We start from the raw sequence: 24002 nt of genomic DNA on the forward strand, positions 1-24002 counted from the left end.
AGCAGCGTAATGACCAGTCGGCAAATCATAAAATTGTGTTCATCAGACTTCACCGTGAGAAGTGGAAAAAAAGAAAATCTGTAATTCTGAAGTTCTAGTCTGCATGATGTGGTGTAGCAACTAAGGCCGTGTGAACTGTTACTCTTGAGAAGCAAGGTGTAAATATAAATGCAATAAGATGATTTCTTGGTCTGGCATAGAAAATGAATTGGTTGTTAGTACTGTACATGTTCTATAATAATGTGAGTTGAGTATCAGTTTACTTTATAGAGTTTACTCTCTAAAGTAAGTGTGTTTTTATATGCAAATTGATTAATTGAAATCTCATTCTGTTATAAATTCATTTTGGATTTTTTATTGCCAACATAAATTCATTTGAAATTGTCAAATACTTAAGAGGTTGTCTTCATTTTTATGATACTTAAAACTGCAACGACAAATAAAAACACCAAAAAAGTTTTCCGTATGGCACTGTACACTCAAAAATTAAAGTTGTATAAAATAACTGGTTCCAAAGATGTGCCAGAAGAAATAGCACACTACGTTTTACATGAAAAATTTACTGTGAACAAGATGGATGCTGTGTTTATTGGTTGCTGACTAACAGCAAATGCACAAATAAATTTTTCAGTGATGTTCGGACTGTTTCAAAAAGAAGCCATCATGATTTCATATGTTAGTTTGATACTGTGGCCAAGGCATGGGTCCACCAGCTCATCTAATAATAATAATAATAATAATAATAATAATAATAATAATAATAATAAACCACGTGGAGGCCCGGGAAAAGAATAGGCCTCCGGTATGTTCTGCCAGTCGTAAAATGCGACGAAAAGAACAAACCACTAATAGGGCTAACCCCCCTTTTAGTGTGATTAGTTGGTTCAGGACAGAACTAATGAAGCCTCGGACAAGCACTGTCATGGTCGGGGACGACGCTTGAACCCTATGCCCATCCACAATGGTAACGACACTATTAGCCACACGGAAAATGATTTAAATCCAAATAGAGGTGTTTTTCAGGATATGCTTCCTGCAACCACTCTAGAAGGAAAACAAAGACAGAGGATGAGATGGTCAGATGAAGTTAACCGACACCTCATGTTCTGTTATTACGAAGCAACAAACTTAGGAACCAACACAACTGGATACAGATCACAAGTATACACAACATTTATTACCAGATACACAGAATTAAAATTTTTAGCAGAATGACGACTAGCTGATCAGATCTGTGTAATAATCAAAAATAACAGGATACCCCAGTCAGAATTAGAAAACATCAAACAACAAGTACAACAAATACTGGAACAAAATAATGTGCAATCAGAAGAAGAAGAAGCAGAAGAAGAAGAAGAACATACAGTAATGGACTCAAATATCCCAAAGCAAACAAACAAGAACAACACGCATAAATAATCAGAGTAAAACGAAATCTTAAAACAGCCACCAGAACAAGCACAAATAGAACATGAAGTGACACACATGTTAGATATAGAAGAAAAATTTCAGCTGACATATATAGAATACAAAGACACAAATACAGACATTAGACCATTCTTGCATAGACCACCAAATAACCCACAAGTCGAAACAACAATAACAACTATCAACACAATCATACACAACAAAATAAATGCAAATACAACTATGGAAGAGTTACAACTACTGGTTACATAGGAGCACTCACTACACTAAATATACACACTAGGCAGAGATCAGAACCAACCAACACGCAGAAGAAACCCACAAAACCAGCATGGCAACACAGGCTACAGATAAGAATAGAAAAACTGAGAAGACATCTGACAGCTAACACAATTTATAAGAAAGGAAATATCAGACAAAAAATGAAAAAGGTTAGATAAAATCTCACAACAAGAAGTGATAGAGCAATTAGATGAAAAGAAGCAGAAATTACAAGCATTGGCCAAACGACTTAGAAGATACAAAAAAAGTGAAAATAGAAGGAAACAAAATCAAACATTCAACACAAACCAAAAGAAATTTTACCAGACAATAGATAACACACACATTAAAATAGACAATCCACCAAACATAAACAGACATGGAACACTTCTGGAGCAACATATGGTCAAACCCTGTACAACATAACAGGCATGCAAGGTGGATACAAGCAGAAACAGACACACAAAAGATGATACCACAAATGCCTGAAGTGATAATTTTGCAACATGAAGTCACCGGAGCAATTAATTCTACTCACAATTGGAAAGCTCCTGGAAAACCTAAAATAGCAAATTTCTGGCTAAAGAAGTTCACCTCAAAACATTCACATCTAACTAAATTATTTAACATCTTCCATGACTTACCAAACGAGAAAGCGCTGGTAGATAGGCACAATAAAAAAACACACAAACACACACACAAAATTTCAAGCTTTTGCAACCAACGGTTGCTTCGTCAGGAAAGAGGGAAGGAGAGGGAAAGACAAGAGGATGTGGTTTTTAAGGGAGAGGGTAAGGAGTCATTCCAATCCCGGGAGCAGAAAGACTTACCTTAGGGGGAAAAAAGGGCAGGTATACACTCTCTCTCTCTCTCTCTCTCTCTCTCTCTCTCTCTCTCTCTCTCGCACACACACACACACACACACACACACACACAAGCAGACACATTTAAAGGCAAAGAGTTTGGGCAGAGATGTCAGTCGAAGCAGAAGTGCAGATGCAAAAATGTTGTTGAATGACAGGTGAGGTATGAGTGGCGGCAACTTGAAATTAGCGGAGATTGAGGCCTGGTGGATAACGGGAAGAGAGGATGTATTGAAGGGCAAGTTCCCATCTCCGGAGTTCGGATAGGTTGGTGTTAGTGGGAAGTATCCAGATAACCCGGACGGTGTAACACTGTGCCAAGATGTGCTGGCCGTACACCAAGGCATATTTAGCTAAGGGGTGATCCTCATTACCAACAAACACTGTCTGCCTGTGTCCATTCATGTGAATGGGCAGTTTGTTACTGGTCATTCCCACATAGAAAGCAACACAGTGTAGGCAGGTCAGTTGGTAAATCACGTGGGTGCTTTCACATGTGGCTCTGTCTTTGATCGTGTACACCTTCCGGGTTACAGGACTGGAGTAGGTGGTGGTGGGAGGGTGCATGGGACAGGTTTTACACCGGGGGCGGTTACAAGGCAAGAAGCCAGAGGGTAGGGAAGGTGGTTTGGGGATTTCATAGGGATGAACCAAGAGGTTACGAAGGTTAGGTGGACGGCGGAAAGACACTCTTGGTGGAGTGGGGAGGATTTCATGAAGGATGGATCTCATTTCGGGGCAGGATTTGAGGAAGTCGTATCCCTGCTGGAGAGCCACATTCAGAGTCTGATCCAGTCCTGGGAAGTATCCTGTCACAAGTGGGACACTTTTGGGGTTCTTCTGTGAGAGGTTCTGGGTTTGAGGGGGATGAGGAAGTGGCTCTAGTTATTTGCTTCTGTACCAGGTCAGGATGGTAGTTGCGGGATGCGAAAGCTGTTTTCAGGTTGTTGGTGTAATGGTTCAGGGATTCAGGACTGGAGCAAATTCGTTTGCCACGAAGGCCTAGGCTGTAGGGAAGGGACCGTTTGATATGGTATGGGTGGCAGCTGCCTCTGCACTTACGCCTCAACTGACATCTCTGTCCAGTCTCTTTGCCTTTAAATTTGTCTGCTTGTGTCTGTTTATGTGTGGATGGATATGTGTGTGTGTGTGTGTGTGTGTGCGCGAGTGTATACCTGTCCTTTTTCCCCCCTAAGGTAAGTCTTTCCGCTCCCGGGATTGGAATGACTCCTTACCCTCTCCCTTAAAACCCACATCCTTTCATCTTTCCCTCACCTTCCCTCTTTCCTGACGAAGCAACTGTTGGTTGCAAAAGCTTGAAATTTTTTGTGTGTGTGTTTTTTTTTATTTTATTTTTATTGTGCCTATCTACCAGCGCTTTCCCGTTTGGTAAGTTATGGAAGCTTTGTTTTTAATATATTTTTCCCATGTGGAATGTTTCTTTCTATTTTATTTATATCATAAATTATTTAACAGTTACATTGCAGACCCATACACATTCCCTGATACACTTACACATGGAATAACTTATCTGAAACCTAAAGATCAAGCAGACACAGCGAACCCAGCAAAATATCGCCCCATAACATGCCTATCAACAATATACAAAATATTAACTTCAGTCATTAAACAGAAATTAATGACACATACAACACAGAACAAAATTATAAATGAAGAACAAATAGGCTGTTGCAAAGGAGCACGAGGATGTAAAGAGCAACTGATAATAGATGCAGAGGTGACACAATCAAGCTAAAACTAAACATAGGTCACTACACTACGCATACACTGATTACCTAAAACTTTTGATAGTGTACCCCACTCATGGTTACTACAAATATTGAAAATATACAAAGTAGATCCTAAATTGATACAGTTCGTAAACATAGTAATGAAAAATTGGAAAACCACACTTAATATCCAAACAAATTCAAATAATATCACATCACAGCCAATACAGATTAAGCGTGGAATATACCAAGGAGACTCATTAAGTCCTTTCTGGTTCTGCCTTGCTCTGAACCCACTATCCAACATGCTAATTAATACAAATTATGAATATAATATTACTGGAACATACCAACACAAAATCACACATTTGCTATACATGGATGATCTAAAACTACTGGCAGCAACAAATCAACAACTCAACCAATTACTAAAGATAACAGAAGTATTCAGCAATGATATAAATATGGCTTTTGGAACAGACAAATGTAAGAAAAATGGCATAGTCAAGGGAAAACACACTAAACAAGAAGATTACATATTGGATAACCACAGTGACTGCATAGAAGCAATGGAAAAAACAGATGCCTATAAATATCTAGGAAACAGACAAAAAATAGGAATAGATAATACAAATATTAAAGAAGAACTAAAAGAAAAATATAGACAAAGACTAACAAAAATACTGAAAACAGAATTGACAGCAAGAAACAAGACAAAAGCTATAAATACTTATGCCATACCAATATTGACCTACTCATTTGGAGTAGTGAAATGGAGTAACACAGACCTAGAAGCACTCAATACACTTACACGATCACAATGCCGCAAATATAGAATACATCACATACATTCAGCACAGAAAGATTCACATTAAGCAGAAAGGAAGGAGGAAAGGAGTTTATCGACATAAAAATCCTACATTATGGACAGGTAGACAGTTTAAGAAAATTCTTTCTAGAACGAGCAGAAACTAGCAAAATACACAAAGCAATCACTCGCATAAATACATCGGCTACACCACTGCAATTTCATAACCGCTTCTACAACCCTTTAGATCACATAACATCAACAGATACGAAGAAAGTAAATTGGAAAAAGAAAACAATACATGGCAAGCGCCCGTATCATCTAACAAAGCCACACATTGATCAAGACGCATCCAACACATGGCTAAGAAAAGGCAATATATACAGTGAGACGAAAGGATTCACGATTGCAATACAGGATCAAACAATAAACACCAGATATTACAGCAAGCATTTTATTAAAGATCCCAATACCACAACAGATAAATGTAGACTTTGCAAACAACAAATAGAAACAGTAGATCACATCACAAGCGGATGTACAATACTAGCAAATACAGAATACCCCAGAAGACATGACAATGTAGCAAAAATAATAAATCAACAACTTGCCATACAACATAAACTAATAAAACAACACATACAAGTATGCACCACAAAATGTACTGGAGAATGATGAATACAAATTATACTAGAACAGAACCATTATAACAGATAAAACAACACCACATAACAATCCTGATATCATACTCACCAATAAAAAGAAGAAATTAACACAACTAATCGAAATATCCATACCCAATACAACAAATATACAGAAGAAAACAGGAGGAAAAAATTGAAAAATACATCCAACTAGCTGAGGAAGTCAAGGACATGTGGCATCAGGATAAATTTGACATTATGCTAATTATACTATCAACTACAGGAGTCATACCTCCCAATATCCACCAGTACATCAACACAATACAGCTACATCCAAACCTATAGATACAACTACAGAAATCTGTAATTATTGATACATGTTCAATTACCCGAAAGTTCCTAAATGCAATGTAAGATATGCTTTACAGTTAAAAGGAAGTCACGCTTGATCAAGGTCCGCGTCATTTTCCATTTTTAACGAGACATAACGTCTGAGAAAGGAAGAAATAATGATGATGATGATGATGATGATGATGATGATGATGATGATGTAGATGTACCAAAGCAGTAGCTGAAAGCTTCTGTTCCAGTACTGAAATGGTCAAACCCATTTCATTTGCCTGAAAAGTTATGGCCAGTGTTTTCTGGAGTGTGAAAGGATTACTTTGGAAAATACTGTGTAAATTTGTAAATTATCTGGGCCAGCTGTATGAGAAATGTATCTGAGTGGGCTTGGATTGCAGAAAGGGGTTGGGGGTATCCTCTTTTTATCAGCAGTGCATTGCTCTCAAACATGCTTTGGCAATAAGAAAACGATTTCTTTTTAAGTAAGAACAGTTGAGTCCTTTACCTTATTTAACTGATTTCCATTTATTCCTCCAACTAAAGATATATAATGACTATTATTTGTAGACCTTACAGAATCACACATCATCCTGGAACGTGCTCAGTGGAATTAACATTGGACACAGAGCATTGGCCTAAATTGGAACTGTGGGGACTTAAATAAAACAATGAAGCTGAGAAATTTTTCAGTTTGCCCACAAATTTGCCCATTTCACTATTTCTCATGGCTTCCCACAGACTTGTAACAAGTGTTAGGATGCTTCAGTTAGCAATGTGTTGCTAGGTTCTTTTGACACCAATTTCTGTATTTGCCAATGAGCTGAATGGATCTTCATAACACTGTGCAACCTCTTAGCCTTCCAATAAAACAGTGAGAATGTGAAGGTCAGTAGGTAAGTTAAACTTGCCACTTGAGTGGTTTCAAATGGTTACCATTTCAGAGAACTGAGGCAACAATAACTGAACTCAGATGTAGTGAGCTGGAATGCATTGTAGCTGTTGCTTCAAATGTGGTTTTGTTAATATATTTATTTAATGGTAGTTTTGACCATAAGTTAATCTTGGAGACTTCCACATCACGGATGTGGTAATCACTTTAAAATCCAAAAATGTTATTTCTTGAACACCACATTTATGAATAAACTTCCCACACTATTTGTGATTTAACAAATAATATATTTTCCTAAACTTTAAATACACTAACCACTCATACTAATCTAACATCTTAAAGCTTCTGTGTATAAGATCAGTGTCAAAACTCCAGATTTCATCTCACACTCATTACAGTGCTTTTCCATTGTTGATATAAGTGGTGTTGGAAAATCTGCACACCTCCAGGACGGAATGGTGATCCATGGAATACTTATGAGAGGACTTCAAAATGTAAGTCACCCATTATTATGTCACACCAAGTAACTTTTATTGAATGATTCACTATGTTTAAAAGTGACACAGATATACAACACGATTTTTCAACAGTCATCAAGTACTCTCAGAACAATCTACCACTTGTTCAATTGCTAGAAGATAGAAATCTGCTCCTTGGTCATGGAGCCATTCAAGAACCACTGTGTGAATGTTTTCATTGTTGGAAAACCTGCGATTGCTGCAAATCAGTTCCTCAATTGTCTAGACTTTGGAGTCTGTGGTCGATGTCAATGGCCTCACTTCGCTGTCGGCATCACCCACATCTGTGCAGCCTTTTTCAAATTGTTGACACCATTTCTTTATGGCTGGGCACTACATTGTATTTGGTCCCTGTTAGAATTTATGTTGAATCTATTTATAGTGTAGGCTTTTGCCAACAAGAATCAAACTGTCCCACATACTTCAACTTTGGAGTGCACTTCCAGTTGTCACACCATTCCACTTACTCACTGTGATGCACCTGTTATTCCTACCAGAAAAGAACTTTGTTCGCAGGAAACCCAGCACATGTATTCTCTCTGACTGTGCACCACCCTTGTTGCGCAGTGGTCTTAGTATGGGACGACGTGTGGAACTTACTTTTTGAAGTGCCCTCCTATTTCTTCTCGCTAAGTTGCCACAATCACTGTCCTGTGTTGAATTGGTGCATCATCCCTCAGTATGGCTCACCAGATGCACGATAAACATAAAGCCAACACACAGTATCTGCATATTTATATTATACAAGTTGTTTAATGTTTTTCCCCTTATTACATAAATAACTTTCGTTGCAAGTGCTGAGAATTCCTGTGAGAGGTGATGTAGATAGTGGGGCGGACAGTCCCTTCTCTTAGCACCCTTCTGCCGTTTGTTGTCAGCCTTGTGTTTCATTATTCCCCATTTATGATTGGTGTCAGATTACAATTTCTTTCATTTAGTATATAGAGCATCAGTGAGAAGGAAGAATGTTGTAGAGGAATGGGTGTGCAGACATCACATCTACATTACAAGCAAGAAATAGATGAGAATACCCTACTGTTGATAAAGTGTTGAGTGTAACGTGATGATAAAACTCATTTTGGTAGTTAAACTAACAGTGTTAATATTAAGAGATTATTGCTACAACAGCTGCTGATGACATGTTGCAGACAAATGAAGAATTCAACAAATATTATTTCTAAAGCGTCACTACGCTTAAGAGATGAGATGTTCTAATACACACTCTGAGACGAAATAAAGATGTACAATGAAGGAATTATCTGAATGGGACCGAAATCAGTAGATGTAATGTACATTTATAGACAAACATATAACAATTGAGGAAAAATTGGATATTTTATTCAAGAGAAAGAGCTTCACAAATTGAGCAAGTAAGGAATGCATTAGTCTCCCTCTGCCCCTTATTTAAGCAATTATTCTGTCCAATTAGTGTGTTAGGTTGTGAAAATCCTGATGTGGTTGGAGCACCCTACCCATAATGCTCCAACCATACTCAACTGGGGAAAGATCTGGTGACCTCACTGGCGATGGTAATGTTTGGCAAGCACAGAGATAAGCAGTAGAAACTCTTGTCATGTGCAGGTGGCATTATCTTGCTTAAATGAAATCTCAAGGTGGCTTGCCATGAATGCAACAAAACAGGGTGTAGAACATTGATGACATGCTGCTGTGCTGTAAGGGTGCCATGTATGACAACCAAAGGGATCCTGCGATGAAAAGAAATGGCATCCCAGACCATCACTCGTGGTTGTCATACCATATGACGAGCGACAGGTTGGTATCCCACCGCCATCCAGGGCATTCCCAGACATGTCTTTGCTGGTCATTGGGGCTCAGTTCAAAGTGTAGCTGATCACCAAAGACAATTCTACTCCACTGAGTGAGATTCCAGGATGATGAAGTGCCAGGAGATGCCCCAGACCCGACGACCAGGACTGATGATCTGGGGGTGACATTTCTTTTCATAGTAGGGTCCCTTTGGTTGTCACCTACAGAGCTCTTACAGCACGGCGGTATCTTGACAGTGTTCCAGGCCCCATTTTTGTTGCCCTTTATGGCAAGCCACCCTGGGCTTTCATTTAAGCAATATTATACCCACCTGCACATGGGAAGAGTTTCTAGTGCTTAATACTTGTCAAACCCTATCTTGGCCAGCAGAGTCACTAGACCTTTCCCCAGTTGGGAATGGTTGGAGTATTATGGGCAGGGGCCTTCTATTGCGCCAATTGGACATAATTTGGCGCAATATCCCTCAGGAGGACATCCAATAATTCTATCAATCAATGCCAAGCCGAATAACTGCTTGGCTAATGGCTGGAGGTGGACCAATGCATTACTGACTTGCTCATGGTGTGAAGCTCTCTCTCTGAATATCGTCCAGTTTTTCTGAAACTGTAATCATTTGGCTTTCTGGTCATGCACATCACATCTACCTTTTTTTGAGTGTATTTACATTACTGAAATGCCTTCAGGTGGGTCAGTAACAACATTTATGTAATTGCATTTGGGAAAATGTTTTTAAGAGTGGTGTGTACTGTTCTGTCTAGAAAACTCCAGCTGCATTCTCGTCACATGCATTCCGCTCAGCTGTGGAGTGTAGATTCCATTACAGATGCATTGAAAGCTTTTAGCACTGCATATGTATACAAAATACATTGTAACTGCAGCATTATCTAAATTGGAGAAACTGGCAGGCCTCTTAGCACCCATATAGTAAACCCTGAGCGCTGTGTTCATTTTTAGGCAGCACAACATATTGACTGTTGTGCAACACTGTCACAACAAACAAAACATTCAGAACTGGTGTCGCTTTCTGCAACTAACAGCAAGAAAATATTGTCCCATAAGCTTCTCACCTATTTGTTACAGACTTCTAGGTACAAGCAAGCTGTATAACTAACAAATAGTCTGCCCTATACCCCCACCCTTTCTCCCAACACTGACAAGTGGTATTGAGGTTCAAAGAAATCTAATAAATTTCACATTGGTGGTCCATTGGTGGTCATGTAACACATCTAGAAACAAGATTTATTGAAGCAACTAATCCTCATCAAGATTAGCCAATCTCCTGAGGAAGGCCAATGCAACATGGCCAAAACATTATTCTGGCATTTTAAAATTTTATGAAATTATTGTTTCAGTACACTCAGAAGTATTTGATAATATTGACATCAGCTGTGGAAGCATGCATACTTTTATTAATGAGTCTCTATGCCCAACAGCCTAGGGTAGAGCTGTTGAGAACCCCAAGTTGTGACGACTTTCTGCATCTGCACTTGCACATTCTCAAAAGGAAGCTGCAATGCCACTGTTCCACCAACTGACCACCTCTTCCTTTGTGTGTGTGTGTGTGTGTGTGTGTATGTGTGTGTGTTTTAGTCCTTAGGCCCGTTCAAAAGTGGACTTGTCCCATGGTAAAATAATTAGTGCTACTCTACATTTATTGTCACATGTTTGACACTGCAATATGTTTATATACTTACGAGTAAAATGTACAGGCAACATGGCAGCCATACAGATCCTGAACACAAAAACGGAGAGAGCACAACAAGAACGATATAGTTTCAAGTGTTTCTTGGACACTGAATTATTCTTGTATCTACACGAAGCAATGAATAGTCAACAGGGTGATTTCCAACAGCTGTGACAGGTCTGTAATTGGTGTTATGGGAAAGGGGCAGTTCCACATAGCATATTCAGGTTGTACATTGACAGTGAGAGAATACCACAATGCAGTGACTGATACCAGAAACAGAGATCTTACATGCCACTGTCACTATGCATTAATTGTACTTCGTGTTGCAACTGTAGAGACATATACAAAGTAGAAGGCTGGTACACGATGCATTCTGTGCAAAGAGGGACAGAGAACACTAGCAATGGTGTTAAGTGCTCTCTTATCTTTGTGCCAGCCACACACACTCTTGCTGTTCTCTTCCCCGGCAACTGATATCGCTATGATGCATTTCACAAGGGAAACCAGTTTCTGCTTCTTAATGTGATACTTGTATTTGCTTTGTTATCCATAATGAACGTGACAATTGCTGTGTTGCCTTAATATACCTAAAATAATATTAAAACACCAAATGTCCATCAGGCACCCCCTGTATCTACACTACATAAAGTTGCAGCAGAATGTTGCTATTGACTTTTGTCACATGGAACATTGCCCTTTTCTATTGTGTGTTGCCCAACCGTCCACTTTCTTACCTGCACATCACTATAACATCAGTGGAATGGAAAAGTAGTCTCCTGTTGTGTGGGAGCTGTAATTGTCATTGACGCATGTTGACCTGCACAGGAAGAAAGGCATTGTCCAATATAGCTTACTTAGAGCTCTCTAGGATTAGACAGAAGGAAGAAAATATATGCACTAAAGACAATATTAGGCATCTCCTCATATCAGAAAGGGCTGTGCATTCTGAAGTAATGATTGTAGTGTCACTGTCTCTAATTTTATGTACTTACTTACTTACTTTCGGTGTCCAAAACTAGACTTCAGACTTCCAAAAATCAGCAGCCAATATGGCCTTGTCATTTGCCTCCCATAAGTCATTCATTGTGCAGGGCTGGTCTAAATATGGACAAATAAGCAGGTGTTGAGGATCCTGGACAGAGCCACACAGACAGTGTGTGTTCTCATTCTCTTTTAGGAAACCCCATTGCTGCAGGTTTGTCTTGCACTTTGGCACTTCTACCCTCATACAGTTTAGGGTTCTCCAGACTGTGTATGGTAGGTCTCCACCAGGCGCCTGTTCTTCTTTTACATCTTTATGCGGGTTTCTCAGGTCGATTTCCCACCTTTTCAAACGATTCTCTGCAGCCGACCCTTCCAGGGCTCAGGTACGTGACAGGAAACTCTTCCTCGAACAAAGCCGTCGGTCAGCAGGCTGGTGTCCATATAAAGGATGACACATGTCCTTTTCTTGCTTGGTTTTTTCGGCTTCGGCAGCGATGTCACGTCATATGTTGGGCGGTGCGATCCCCGTGATTAAGTACATCTTGTGCACTGGGGTTGGCCTCAAGCATCCGGTAACAATCCGTGCCATTTCATTCACCGCGACATCAACTTTTCTTGCGTGTGTTGATGCAGACCATACTGGAGCGGCGTATTCCGCGGCTGATACACTGAGCGCAAGGGCTGAAGTTCTCAGGACTTTTGGGTTTGCACCCCAGGATCTGCTGGTTAGTTTCCTGATGATATTGTTTCAAGTTGAGAGTTTTTCCCTTGTTGCATTACAATGATGTTTATAGGTCAGTGTGCGATCCAAAGTGACACCAAGATATTTGGGCGTTTTACAATGCTAGAGACGTTCGCCTCTCCATATTACATTTAATTCACGATTTACCTCCCTGTTCTTTAAATGGAATGCACAGACCTGCGTCTTGGAAGGGTTCGGCCTTAGGTGGTTTGCCTCATAATAGTGGGAGAGAGCTTCCAAGGTACTGGTTAATTTCTCCTTTACACCCATAAAATTGTTGCCTTGGGCTGCAACTGCAGTGTCATCGGCATACATAAATTGGCGCGTGATGTTTGGCACGGGTTGGTCATTTGTATATATATTATACAGAGCTGGGGCGAGGATGCTTCCCTGAGGTAGGCCATTCCTCTGATTTCTCCACCTGCTCTTCTTGCCCTGGAGACAGACGAAAAATCTCCTGTTATGCAGGAAAGTACCTACCAGTGATGTTAAATGGTAATCTCTTGTCACATTATATACTTTCCTAAGGAGCCTCCGATGGTTTACGGTATCATATGCAGTTGAAAGGTCTAAGAATGCCACTCCTGTGATCTCTTTCCTCTCAAACCCATCCTCGATGTGTTGGGTCAGGTTCAGGACTTGACCGCAGCACGATTTGCCTGGTCGGTAACCTGCCTGCTGTGGGATGATCTGTTGTTCCAGGATGCTTTCTATGTAACTTAGCGTCAGGCGTTCCAAGATCTTAAAACAGTGACATAAAAGAGACACAGTCGGAAGTTTTTTGGATCATCAGAGTCCTTTCCTGGTTTCAGAAGTGCGACCACTCATGCTTTCCTCCACATCTTTGGAATATGGAGCCTTTCTACATATGCGTTTATCAAATCTAGCAGCCACTGTAGGGTATTACTGCCAAAGTTTTTAATTTGCTTGACTAAGTTCATCGATACCAGGAGCTCTGTTAATCTTCAAGCTGGAAATGACTGCAGTGAGTTCTGACATTGCAAATGGTGCCTTGAGGTGATGATTTTCCTCTGCCGGATCACGTGCTAATGGTTCCTGGTACTTTCTGCCATGGGTTTTGCCATTCATCCCCGGAGTAGACAAAATTCCATTGGAACTACTGACGGCCTTGGGAGAGCCAGTCCTGACAAAACTCTACCATCTGGTGAGCAAGATGTATGAAACAGGCGAAATACCCTCAGACTTCAAGAAGAATATAATAATTCCAATCCCAAAGAAAGCAGGTGTTGACAGATGTGAAAATTACCGAACTATCAGTTTAATAAGTCACAGCTGCAAAGTACTAACGTGAATTCTTTACAGACGAATGGAAAAACTGGTAGAAGCGGACCTCGGGGAAGATCAGTTTGGATTCCGTAGAAATACTGGAACACGTGAGGCAATACTGACCTTACGATGTATCTTAGAAGAAAGATTAAGGAAAGGCAAACCTACGTTTCTAGCATTTGTAGACTTAGAGAAAGTTTTTGACAATGTTGACTGGAATACTCTCTTTCAAATTCTAAAGGTGGCAGGGGTAAAATACAGGGAGCGAAAGGCTATTTACAATTTGTACAGAAACCAGATGGCAGTTATAAGAGTCGAGGGACATGAAAGGGAAGCAGTGGTTGGGAAGGGAGTAAGACAGGGTTGTAGCCTCTCCCCGATGTTATTCAATCTGTATATTGAGCAAGCAGTAAAGGAAACAAAAGAAAAATTTGGAGTAGGTATTAAAATCCATGGAGAAGAAATAAAAACTTTGAGGTTCGCCGATGACATTGTAATTCTGTCAGAGACAGCAAAGGACTTGGAAGAGCAGTTGAACGGAATGGATGGTGTCTTGAAGGGAGGATATAAGATGAACATCAACAAAAGCAAAACGAGGATAATGGAATGTAGTCGAATTAAGTTGGGTGATGTTGAGGGTATTAGATTAGGAAATGAGACACTTAAAGTAGTAAAGGAGTTTTACTATTTGGGGAGCAAAATAACTGATGATGGTCGAAGTAGAGAGGATATAAAATGTAGACTGGCAATGGCAAGGAAAGCGTTTCTGAAGAAGAGAAATTTGTTAACATCGAGTATAGATTTAAGTGTCGGGAAGTCATTTCTGAAAGTATTTGTATGGAGTGTAGCCATGTATGGAAGTGAAACATGGACGATAAATAGTTTAGACAAGAAGAGAATAGAAGCTTTCGAAATGTGGTGCTACAGAAGAATGCTGAAGATTAGATGGGTAGACCACATAACTAATGAGGAAGTATTGAATAGGATTGGGGAGAAGAGAAGTTTGTGGCACAACTTGACCAGAAGAAGGGATTGGTTGGTAGGACATGTTCTGAGGCATCAAGGGATCACCAATTTAGTATTGGAGGGCAGCGTGGAGGGTAAAAATCGTAGGGGGAGACCAAGAGATGAATACACTAAGCAGATTCAGATGGATGTAGGTTGCAGTAGGTACTGGGAGATGAAGAAGCTCGCACAGGATAGAGTAGCATGGAGAGCTGCATCAAACCAGTCTCAGGACTGAAGACCACAACAAACAACAAAGGAGTGTAGTGGTGACTTGGTCCACCGTGACGTTAGTAAATTTATCATTTGACTTTGTGGTGTCACCGTTAAGCTTCTTTAACAGTTTCCAAGCCCGCCTTCTGTTCACTTTCATGTCCACGTTCTCCATGAGGTCACACCATTTGGCTTTGCAGTTCTCAGCTATGGCTGACATGAGTTCATTGCCTGCTAGAAGTGTCTCATCATCAAATGGGTCATTATCGAAGAGCTTCTGGTATCTTTCCAGTACTGGCTTTGCATCCTCAAACAGTCCCGTAATATACTGCGTTCTGCATCCTCGCGGTATTGTTTTCCTAGACACCTTCTGAACGAGTTTGACAAATGAGTCGTACATCTCAGGTTGTGGGGGGGATTTTTGTTATTTCTGCATCAATGAGCTCTCTAAATTTCTTCCAATTGGCCTTTTTAAAATTGAACCTTCTTTTGAAAGGAACTTGTTCAGGCTTAACAACTGCATTGGCCGTGCAAATTATGGACCGATGCTGCGTATGGGGAATTGGCTCCCCAATCAGTTTTCCACATATGGCCAGTGAGTTTCTTGCTAACAAAGATGTTATCGGGATTGTACCCTTTCTTCCATCTGCCACTATTAAAGGAGCTTGGCAGTTTCGGGTCACGTATGAGCAGTAGATCATGTACCTCAGCCCAGGTCTCTAGTTCCACTCCGCTGCTGTTAGTTTCTTTATAGCCCCATGTAGTGCTCTGACAGTTGAAATCGCCCAATACAAAATTAAAGTCTTGGTAACTGAAATTGCCAGGCTCAGTGAAGACAAAATCTGATTCTGGGGGTTTGTACACAGAGGTAACGTTACACTGCTGAGTTCGAACGGTTAATATCTCGATATCTTGCCTGTCAGTCAATGATGCAGAAGTGACTCTAATTCCTGGCCTGGCGAAGATGGCACTACTGTATCGTTCATGTGGTCTCTCCAAGATCATCTTCATTCCATCTATTTTGGGTGTGGGTCTTGTACTGCCCCAATGAGTTTCTTGAATCAGGAGGAAGTCACATTGATATTCTTTACACAAGTCAGATAATAAAACTTCTTTGTCTCTCTATATTCCTTCAATGTTTATCGACATCATCACAAGTGGCCTTAGAAAAGACCGTTTGGGTAGGGTCTTATTGGTCTTCATTTTCTCAGAAGTCCGTTCCGGTTGTTGAAGGATTGTTATTGTTGTTGTGGTCTTCAGTCCTGAGACTGGTTTGATGCAGCTCTCCATGCTACTCTATCCTGTGCAAGCTTCTTCATCCCCCAGTACCTACTGCAACCTACATCCTTCTGAATCTGCTTAGTGTATTGATCTCTTGGTCTCCCTCTACGATTTTTACCCTCCACGCTGCCCTCCAATACTAAATTTGTGATCCCTTGATGCCTCAAAACATGTCCTACCAACCGATCCCTTCTTATAGTCAAGTTGAGCCACAAACTTCACTTCTCCCCAATCCTATTCAATACCTCCTCATTAGTTACGTGATCTACCCACCTTATCTTCAGCATTCTTCTGTAGCACCACATTTCGAAAGCTTCTATTCTCTTCTTGTCCAAACTGTTTATCGTCGATGTTTCACTTCCATACATGGCTACACTCCATACAAATACTTTCAGAAACGACTTCCTGACACTTAAATCTATACTCGATGTTAACAAATTTCTCTTCTTCAGAAACGATTTCCTTGCCATTGCCAGTCTACATTTTATATCTTCTCTACTTCGACCATCATCAGTTATTTTGCTCCCTAAATAGCAAAACTCCTTTACTACTTTAAGTGTCTCATTTCCTAATCTAATCCCCTCAGCATCACCCGATTTAATTTGACTACATTCCATTATCCTCGTTTTGTTTTTGTTGATGTTCATCTTATATCCTCCTTTCAAGACACTGTCCATTCCGTTCAACTGCTCTTCCAAGTCCTTTGCTGTCTCTGACAGAATTACAATGTCATCGGCGAACCTCAAAGTTTTTACTTCTTCTCCATGAATTTTAATACCTACTCCGAATTTTTCTTTTGTTTCCTTTACTGCTTGCTCAATATACAGATTGAATAACATCGGGGAGAGGCTACAACCCTGTCTCACTCCCTTCCCAACCACTGCTTCCCTTTCATGCCCCTCGACTCTTATAACTGCCATCTGGTTTCTGTACAAATTGTAAATAGCCTTTCGCTCCCTGTATTTTACCCCTGCCACCTTCAGAATTTGAAAGAGTATTCCAGTTAACGTTGTCAAAAGCTTTCTCTAAGTCTACAAATGCTAGAAACGTAGGTTTGCCTTTCCTTAATCTTTCTTCTAAGATAAGTCGTAAGGTTAGTATTGTCTCACGTGTTCCAACATTTCTACGGAATCCAAACTGATCTTCCCCGAGGTCCGCTTCTACCAGTTTTTCCATTCGTCTGTAAAGAATTCGCGTTAGTATTTTGCAGCTGTGACTTATTAAACTGATAGTTCGGTAATTTTCACATCTGTCAACACCTGCTTTCTTTGGTATTGGAATTATTATATTCTTCTTGAAGTCTGTGGGTATTTCGCCTGTCTCATACATCTTGCTCACCAGATGGTAGAGTTTTGTCAGGACTGGCTCTCCCAAGGCCGTCAGTAGTTCCAATGGAATGTTGTCTACTCCAGGGGCCTTGTTTTGACTCAGGTCTTTCAGTGCTCTGTCAAACTCTTCACGCAGTATCTTATCTCCCATTTCATCTTCATCTACATCCTCTTCCATTTCCATAATACTGTCCTCAAGTACATCGCCCTTGTATAAACCCTCTATATACTCCTTCCACCTTTCTGCCTTCCCATCTTTGCTTAGAACTGGGTTGCCATCTGAGCTCTTGATATTCATACAAGTGGTTCTCTTCTCTCCAAAGGTCTCTTTAATTTTCCTGTAGGCAGTATCTATCTTACCCCTAGTGAGACAAGCCTCTACATCCTTACATTTGTCCTCTAGCCATCCCTGCTTAGCCATTCTGCACTTTCTGTCGATCTCATTTTTGAGACGTTTGTATTCCCTTTTGCCTGCTTCATTTACTGCATTTTTATATTTTCTCCTTTCATCAATTAAATTCAATATTTCTTCTGTTACCCAAGGATTTCTATTAGCCCTCGTCTTTTTACCTACTTGATCCTCTGCTGCCTTCACTACTTCATCCCTCAGAGCTACCCATTCTTCTTCTACTGTATTTCTTTCCCCCATTCCTGTCAATTGTTCCCTTATGCTCTCCCTGAAACTCTCTACAACCTCTGGTTTTTTCAGTTTATCCAGGTCCCATCTCCTTAAATTCCCACCTTTTTGCAGTTTCTTCAGTTTCAATCTGCAGTTCATAACCAATAGATTGTGGTCAGAATCCACATCTGCCCCTGGAAATGTCTTACAATTTAAAACCTGGTTCCTAAATCTCTGTCTTACCATTATATAATCTATCTGATACCTATTAGTATCTCCAGGATTCTTCCAGGTATACAACCTTCTTTTATGATTCTTGAACCAAGTGTTAGCTGTGATTAAGTTATGCTCTGTGCAAAATTCTACAAGGCGGCTTCCTCTTTCATTTCTTCCCCCCAATCCATATTCACCTACTATGTTTCCTTCTCTCCCTTTTCCTACTGACGAATTCCAGTCACCCATGACTATTAAATTTTCGTCTCCCTTCACTACCTGAATAATTTCTTTTATCTCGTCATACATTTCATCAATTTCTTCATCATCTGCAGAGCTAGTTGGCATATAAACTTGTACTACTGTAGTAGGCATGGGCTTTGTGTCTATCTTGGCCACAATAATGCGTTCACTATGCTGTTTGTAGTAGCTAACCCGCACTCCTATTTGTTTTATTCATTATTAAACCTACTCCTGCATTACCCCTATTTGATTTTGTATTTATAACCCTGTAATCACCTGACCAAAAGTCTTGTTCCTCCTGCCACCGAACTTCACTAATTCCCACTGTATCTAACTTTAACCTATCCATTTCCCTTTTTAAATTTTCTAACCTACCTGCCCGATTAAGGGATCTGACATTCCACGCTCCGATCCGTAGAATGCCAGTTTTCTTTCTCCTGATAACGACGTCCTCTTGAGTAGTCCCCGCCCGGAGATCCGAATGGGGGACTATTTTACCTCCGGAATATTTTACCCAAGAGGACGCCATCATCATTTAATCATACAGTAAAGCTGCATGTCCTCGGGAAAAATTACGGCTGTAGTTTCCCCTTGCTTTCAGCCGTTCGCAGTACCAGCACAGCAAGGCCGTTTTGGTTAATGTTACAAGGCCAGATCAGTCAATCATCCAGACTGTTGCCCCTGCAACTACTGAAAAGACTGCTGCCCCTCATCAGGAACCACATGTTTGTCTGGCCTCTCAACAGATACCCCTCCGTTGTGGTTGCACCTACGGTACAGCCATCTGTATCGCTGAGGCACGCAAGCCTCCCCACCAACGGCAAGGTCCATGGTTCATGGGGGAAGGTTGAAGGATTAGCCACTGATAAATCAACGTTGCCCGGGGTGCGCCCGATTGCGGTTCTCGTTTGTATCTTGCTGTCCCAATCTTCGGGGAGGCTCCTTCATTGCACCCCATTTTATGTACCTGAGTCAAAATACAAATTGGCTAGCAGCTAGCTGTTTACTGGACATCTACCATAGCAACAACCAATAATTGGAGAATGTGATAGATCGTATATTCTTTCAATAACTGTCATAATTTGTTCATCAGTTATCTCATCCATGTGGTTGTAGATTAAAGTGATCTCGCAAAGCTTCTGTGGTTGGCCCCAATCGAAGCATAAGCTACAGAATGGTTGTTTGTTGATGATTCTTTTTGACCATTCTGATGATAACACAAAACAAGACAATTAAATTCTGCAAAAGTTGTATGCTTTTGTATGTGGAACAATGATATAAGGTAGGGTATACGCTATGGACTGGAAATATAGTTGCTAAGTTACCATCAGTATTATAGAAGTGGAAATGAAAATGGGTCTCCCAGTTTAATAGCATCATTTTGTTACTTGCAAGACCCATTAAATAAAACATAAACAGAAATAATTTTATTATTAGTTTTATTTTAAGGTGCCGTGTGCAGTTATTTACTCACAATTCAAAGGCCGATAGTCTCCTCTCACTTTGAGCTGAATAGAAAGTTCGAAAAAAATTATTTGGTACAGTAATCATCACCATTTGCTCTGCTTCTACAAAGTATTTATGTTCATTTTTTGTCTACAGGCAGTTCCAGCAGTTCACGAAGCTGCCACAGACTGTGTTTGTGCATTACTACAATGTCTGGAAGACAACAATAATCAGCAAACACTAGAACTACAGTTATTCTCAAGTGTGATGTCCCTGGAAGAGAGCTTCCACCTGTCAGTTGCCCATGAAGATCAAGAAAAGTTGGTTATATTTATTTTGTTGTTTGGAAATCTGTATTTGATTTCACTAATTCAGCTGAATTTTATCTACAATAAAACTAAAAAATTAAGAATACCATATTTTTTGTCATCCAGTTCCCACTATTTGTGGACTTCAGCTTTGTTTGCTTAAATTGTGAAGTAGTTTGGAGAGTGCATGAAATTTTTCCAATAAACTGATTTAGCTTATGAGAAGATGAAATCACTGCTTCTGTCACAGTCATAATGAAGTACCAAGTTCTGCATGCTTCACGAACATTACTGAAGGCGCTTTGAGTAGTAGTTTGCCAACCCAATTTATCTGTTGCTAATGTCACAATGATATTTTTCACAAATTAATATTTCTAATTGAAATATCAAACACTTGGCAAATAAGAATAGTGAAGTAGCAGACAGTAATAAGTGTTTCAAATATTTTCTGTCTTTGTAGTATTGAAGTGGTAGTTTTTGAAGAGACATGCAGGAGGAGAATCACTATTTAGATTAGTCTGGCATTTCCTGCAGTTCTGTTAGAACGTGACATATTATGCTGGTAAAGTATCTAGTGTGTTGCAGCACATAACTAGAACACTTCTGTTATGTGCCTTTTGGATTTCATTTTCACATTTATAATCTTTTCCCTTGAGCATGAAACTGAAATTTAACTGGCTGATATATTAATATGGTTTGAGACAATCATTTTGACCTTTAACAGTAAGAAGGAAATCAAACTTTGAGTGCAATGATCCTTCATTGTACTCATTCTTTAATGTTCTCCTCACTAGAATTGCACTAATGAAGTGTGTGTAATATCTGCTTCTCAGTGCACTGTCTATAAAAGTTTGATATAGATCTTAACATGCATCTCCCTTCTTTCCTACACATAATAATTTTGTTTTACAACTACTTGCGTAATAAAAATACTGTTCCACCAACAACTATTAATAATGATTATTTGACCAACTATTATCCAGTTTCACTTGTACAGCCATTTTATTGTTGTTGTTGTTGTTGTTGTTGTTGCTAGTGGTGGTGGTGGTGGTGGTGGTGGTGGTGGTGGTGCTGGTGGTTTGAAACCTGGTTTCATGCAACTCTCTACACTAGTGTATCCTGTGCAAGTATTTTAATCTTTGCCCAACTACTGCAACATTTATTTGCGCCTGCTTACTGCCTTGAGTTCCTTTCGCAATTTTTACTCCACACACACTTTCCTTTACCAGTTGATGGTTCCTTAATGCCTCAGGATCTGTGCTGTCAACAAACCCTTTATGTTGGTCAAGCTGTGCCATAAATTTCTTTTCTAATCTTCAACATTTGTCTACACCACCACATTTCAAAATTACTTCTGTTTTTCTCAGAGTTTCAAACATCTTGCAACATTTTACTCTGTGTATTCCTTTTATAGGTAGACATCCAATGAACGTGTCCTGATTTTTCTTCAGTCTTGCTTCCATTATCAAGTGCAGTGTCAGAACTGCCTTGTTGGGGCCTTTACTTTTCCGAAAGCGAAAGTCATAGTTCTGTAGCAAATTCTCAATTTTCTTTTCCATCCTTCTGTACATTATCCTCATCAACAGCTCCAATGCATGAGCTGTTAAACTGATTGTGTGATGGTTTTCTCACCTATCTGCCTTTGCTTTCATTGGCGTTGCGTGGATAATATTTTTGTGGAAGTCTGATGGTATGTCACCAGTTGCATAGATTCTCCACACCAACTGTAATAGTTGTTTGGTTGCCACTTCCCTTTGCATACATCTTCTCCCTCAGAGAGACATTCGTATCTCTTTTCATCTAACCACTCTCTCCTCTGTGTTTAACAGTGGTATTCTCATGGCACTCTTAAATTTAATCACCTTTGTTTTGAACTTCACCAAAGGTTGTTTGATTTTTCTATATGCCAAGACAGTTGTCCTGACTGTCGTTTCTTTTTTCAATTTCTTCTCATCTTTCCTGTAGCCACTTTGCTTTGGCTGCCCTGTATTTCTAAGGGATTAATATTGCTGTGTTCCTGTGTTTCTTTGAACATGTACTTCCTTACTTCGTCAATCATTTGAAATGTTTCTCATATTAACCAAAGTTTCTTCTCAGTTACCTTCCTTGTATCTTTGTCCTTCCAATGTCTGTGGTTTCCCTTTGTAGAGATGTCCACTTATCTTCAGCTGAACTGCCTACTGAGCTATTCATTATCACAGTATCCTCTCATCATTTCTCAGTAGTTCCATATCCTATTTCCTTCCACACTGATTCTTCCATACGATTCTCTTAAAGTTCAGTCCCTCAACTGTGATTTGACTGTACATGCCTTACAATCCAATATCTGATTTTTGGAATCTCTGTCTGACCATGATATAATCTACTATCAGTTGGTATTTCAGACACAGGATCCCAAGTTAAAAGCAAGTCTTGCACTAGGTGTGGCAAGTGAATATAAACTACAGTCGTGGAACCCCCCCCCCCCCCCCCCCCCCCCACACACACACACACAGCTGTGCTCCTACATTATGCCAGCTGGACACACAAAATCAGCATTGTGTTTCGCCATGTGGACTAGGCTGCCATGGGGTTTGTATCGGGTGGGATGGTTAGAGGAGAGGGGGATTGGAGGAAGGAAGGGGGTTGGGATTGGGAGCTAGTGCATGGGAGGGGGAAAACAGGTTTGGGAGGCCTAGGAATGGAGGAGGGGGGGGGGCAGCAGGTGCATGGGCTAGGCATGTGATACAAGGGTACTGGAGCCATTGAGGTGCAGCACTTGTTGAAAGTGATGTGGACACATGGGAAACTGTTGGGTAGAGGGTGTGGGGACACTGTGTTAATGAAGACTAGGCCAGGAAAGTTAAGGGATAACTCCCGTCTTTGGGATTGGGAGTGGGAGTGTAATAGGGATTGAACAGGACATTGTGTAAGTTGAGTGGGCAGCAGAATACCCCTGTAGGAGAGGTGAATGTTCTGTCACACATCCAGCCTACACAATGTCCTGGTCCATGGATCGTATCCCTGAGGAAGACCCAGATATACAAGACCTGTCGAATCCATCCACAAAGCACTTCCTATTCCAGTCCTACTACCACAGGCTTATCATATCCTTGTGAAAGCATCCATGTCGTATACTAACTCTCCTGCAATTGCTGAACAGCTATTTTTGTCTTTATGACAACCAACCAGCTGCTCACTAAAGTAGATGGCCAACACCAAACTATGACCAATAACAAAGTTGACCACCCAGTAGCACAACATGCTAGAGTTCAGTGGCCACTAAACAGCCCAGGCCATCTTCATCTTTCCCTCCATCTACATCTACATTGACATCTATAGACGTACATGCTCTGCAGCCCACCATGTAGTGCATGGTGGAGGTACACTGTG

The 24002-nt window shown here is 40.3% G+C and overlaps 1 protein-coding gene across 1 annotated transcript in view; it reads left to right on the forward strand.

The window, feature by feature from the left end:
- Positions 1-24002, forward strand: part of LOC126194632 (transportin-3) — a 202484-nt gene that overhangs the window by 24342 nt on the left and 154140 nt on the right. Inside the window, exon 5 of the mRNA XM_049932800.1 lies at positions 20479-20642. Coding sequence (XP_049788757.1) covers positions 20479-20642 — 164 coding nt within the window. The remainder of the gene's footprint in view (positions 1-20478; positions 20643-24002) is intronic.

Source organism: Schistocerca nitens, chromosome 7 (assembly GCF_023898315.1).
Source record: "Schistocerca nitens isolate TAMUIC-IGC-003100 chromosome 7, iqSchNite1.1, whole genome shotgun sequence".
NCBI lineage: Eukaryota > Metazoa > Arthropoda > Insecta > Orthoptera > Acrididae > Schistocerca > Schistocerca nitens.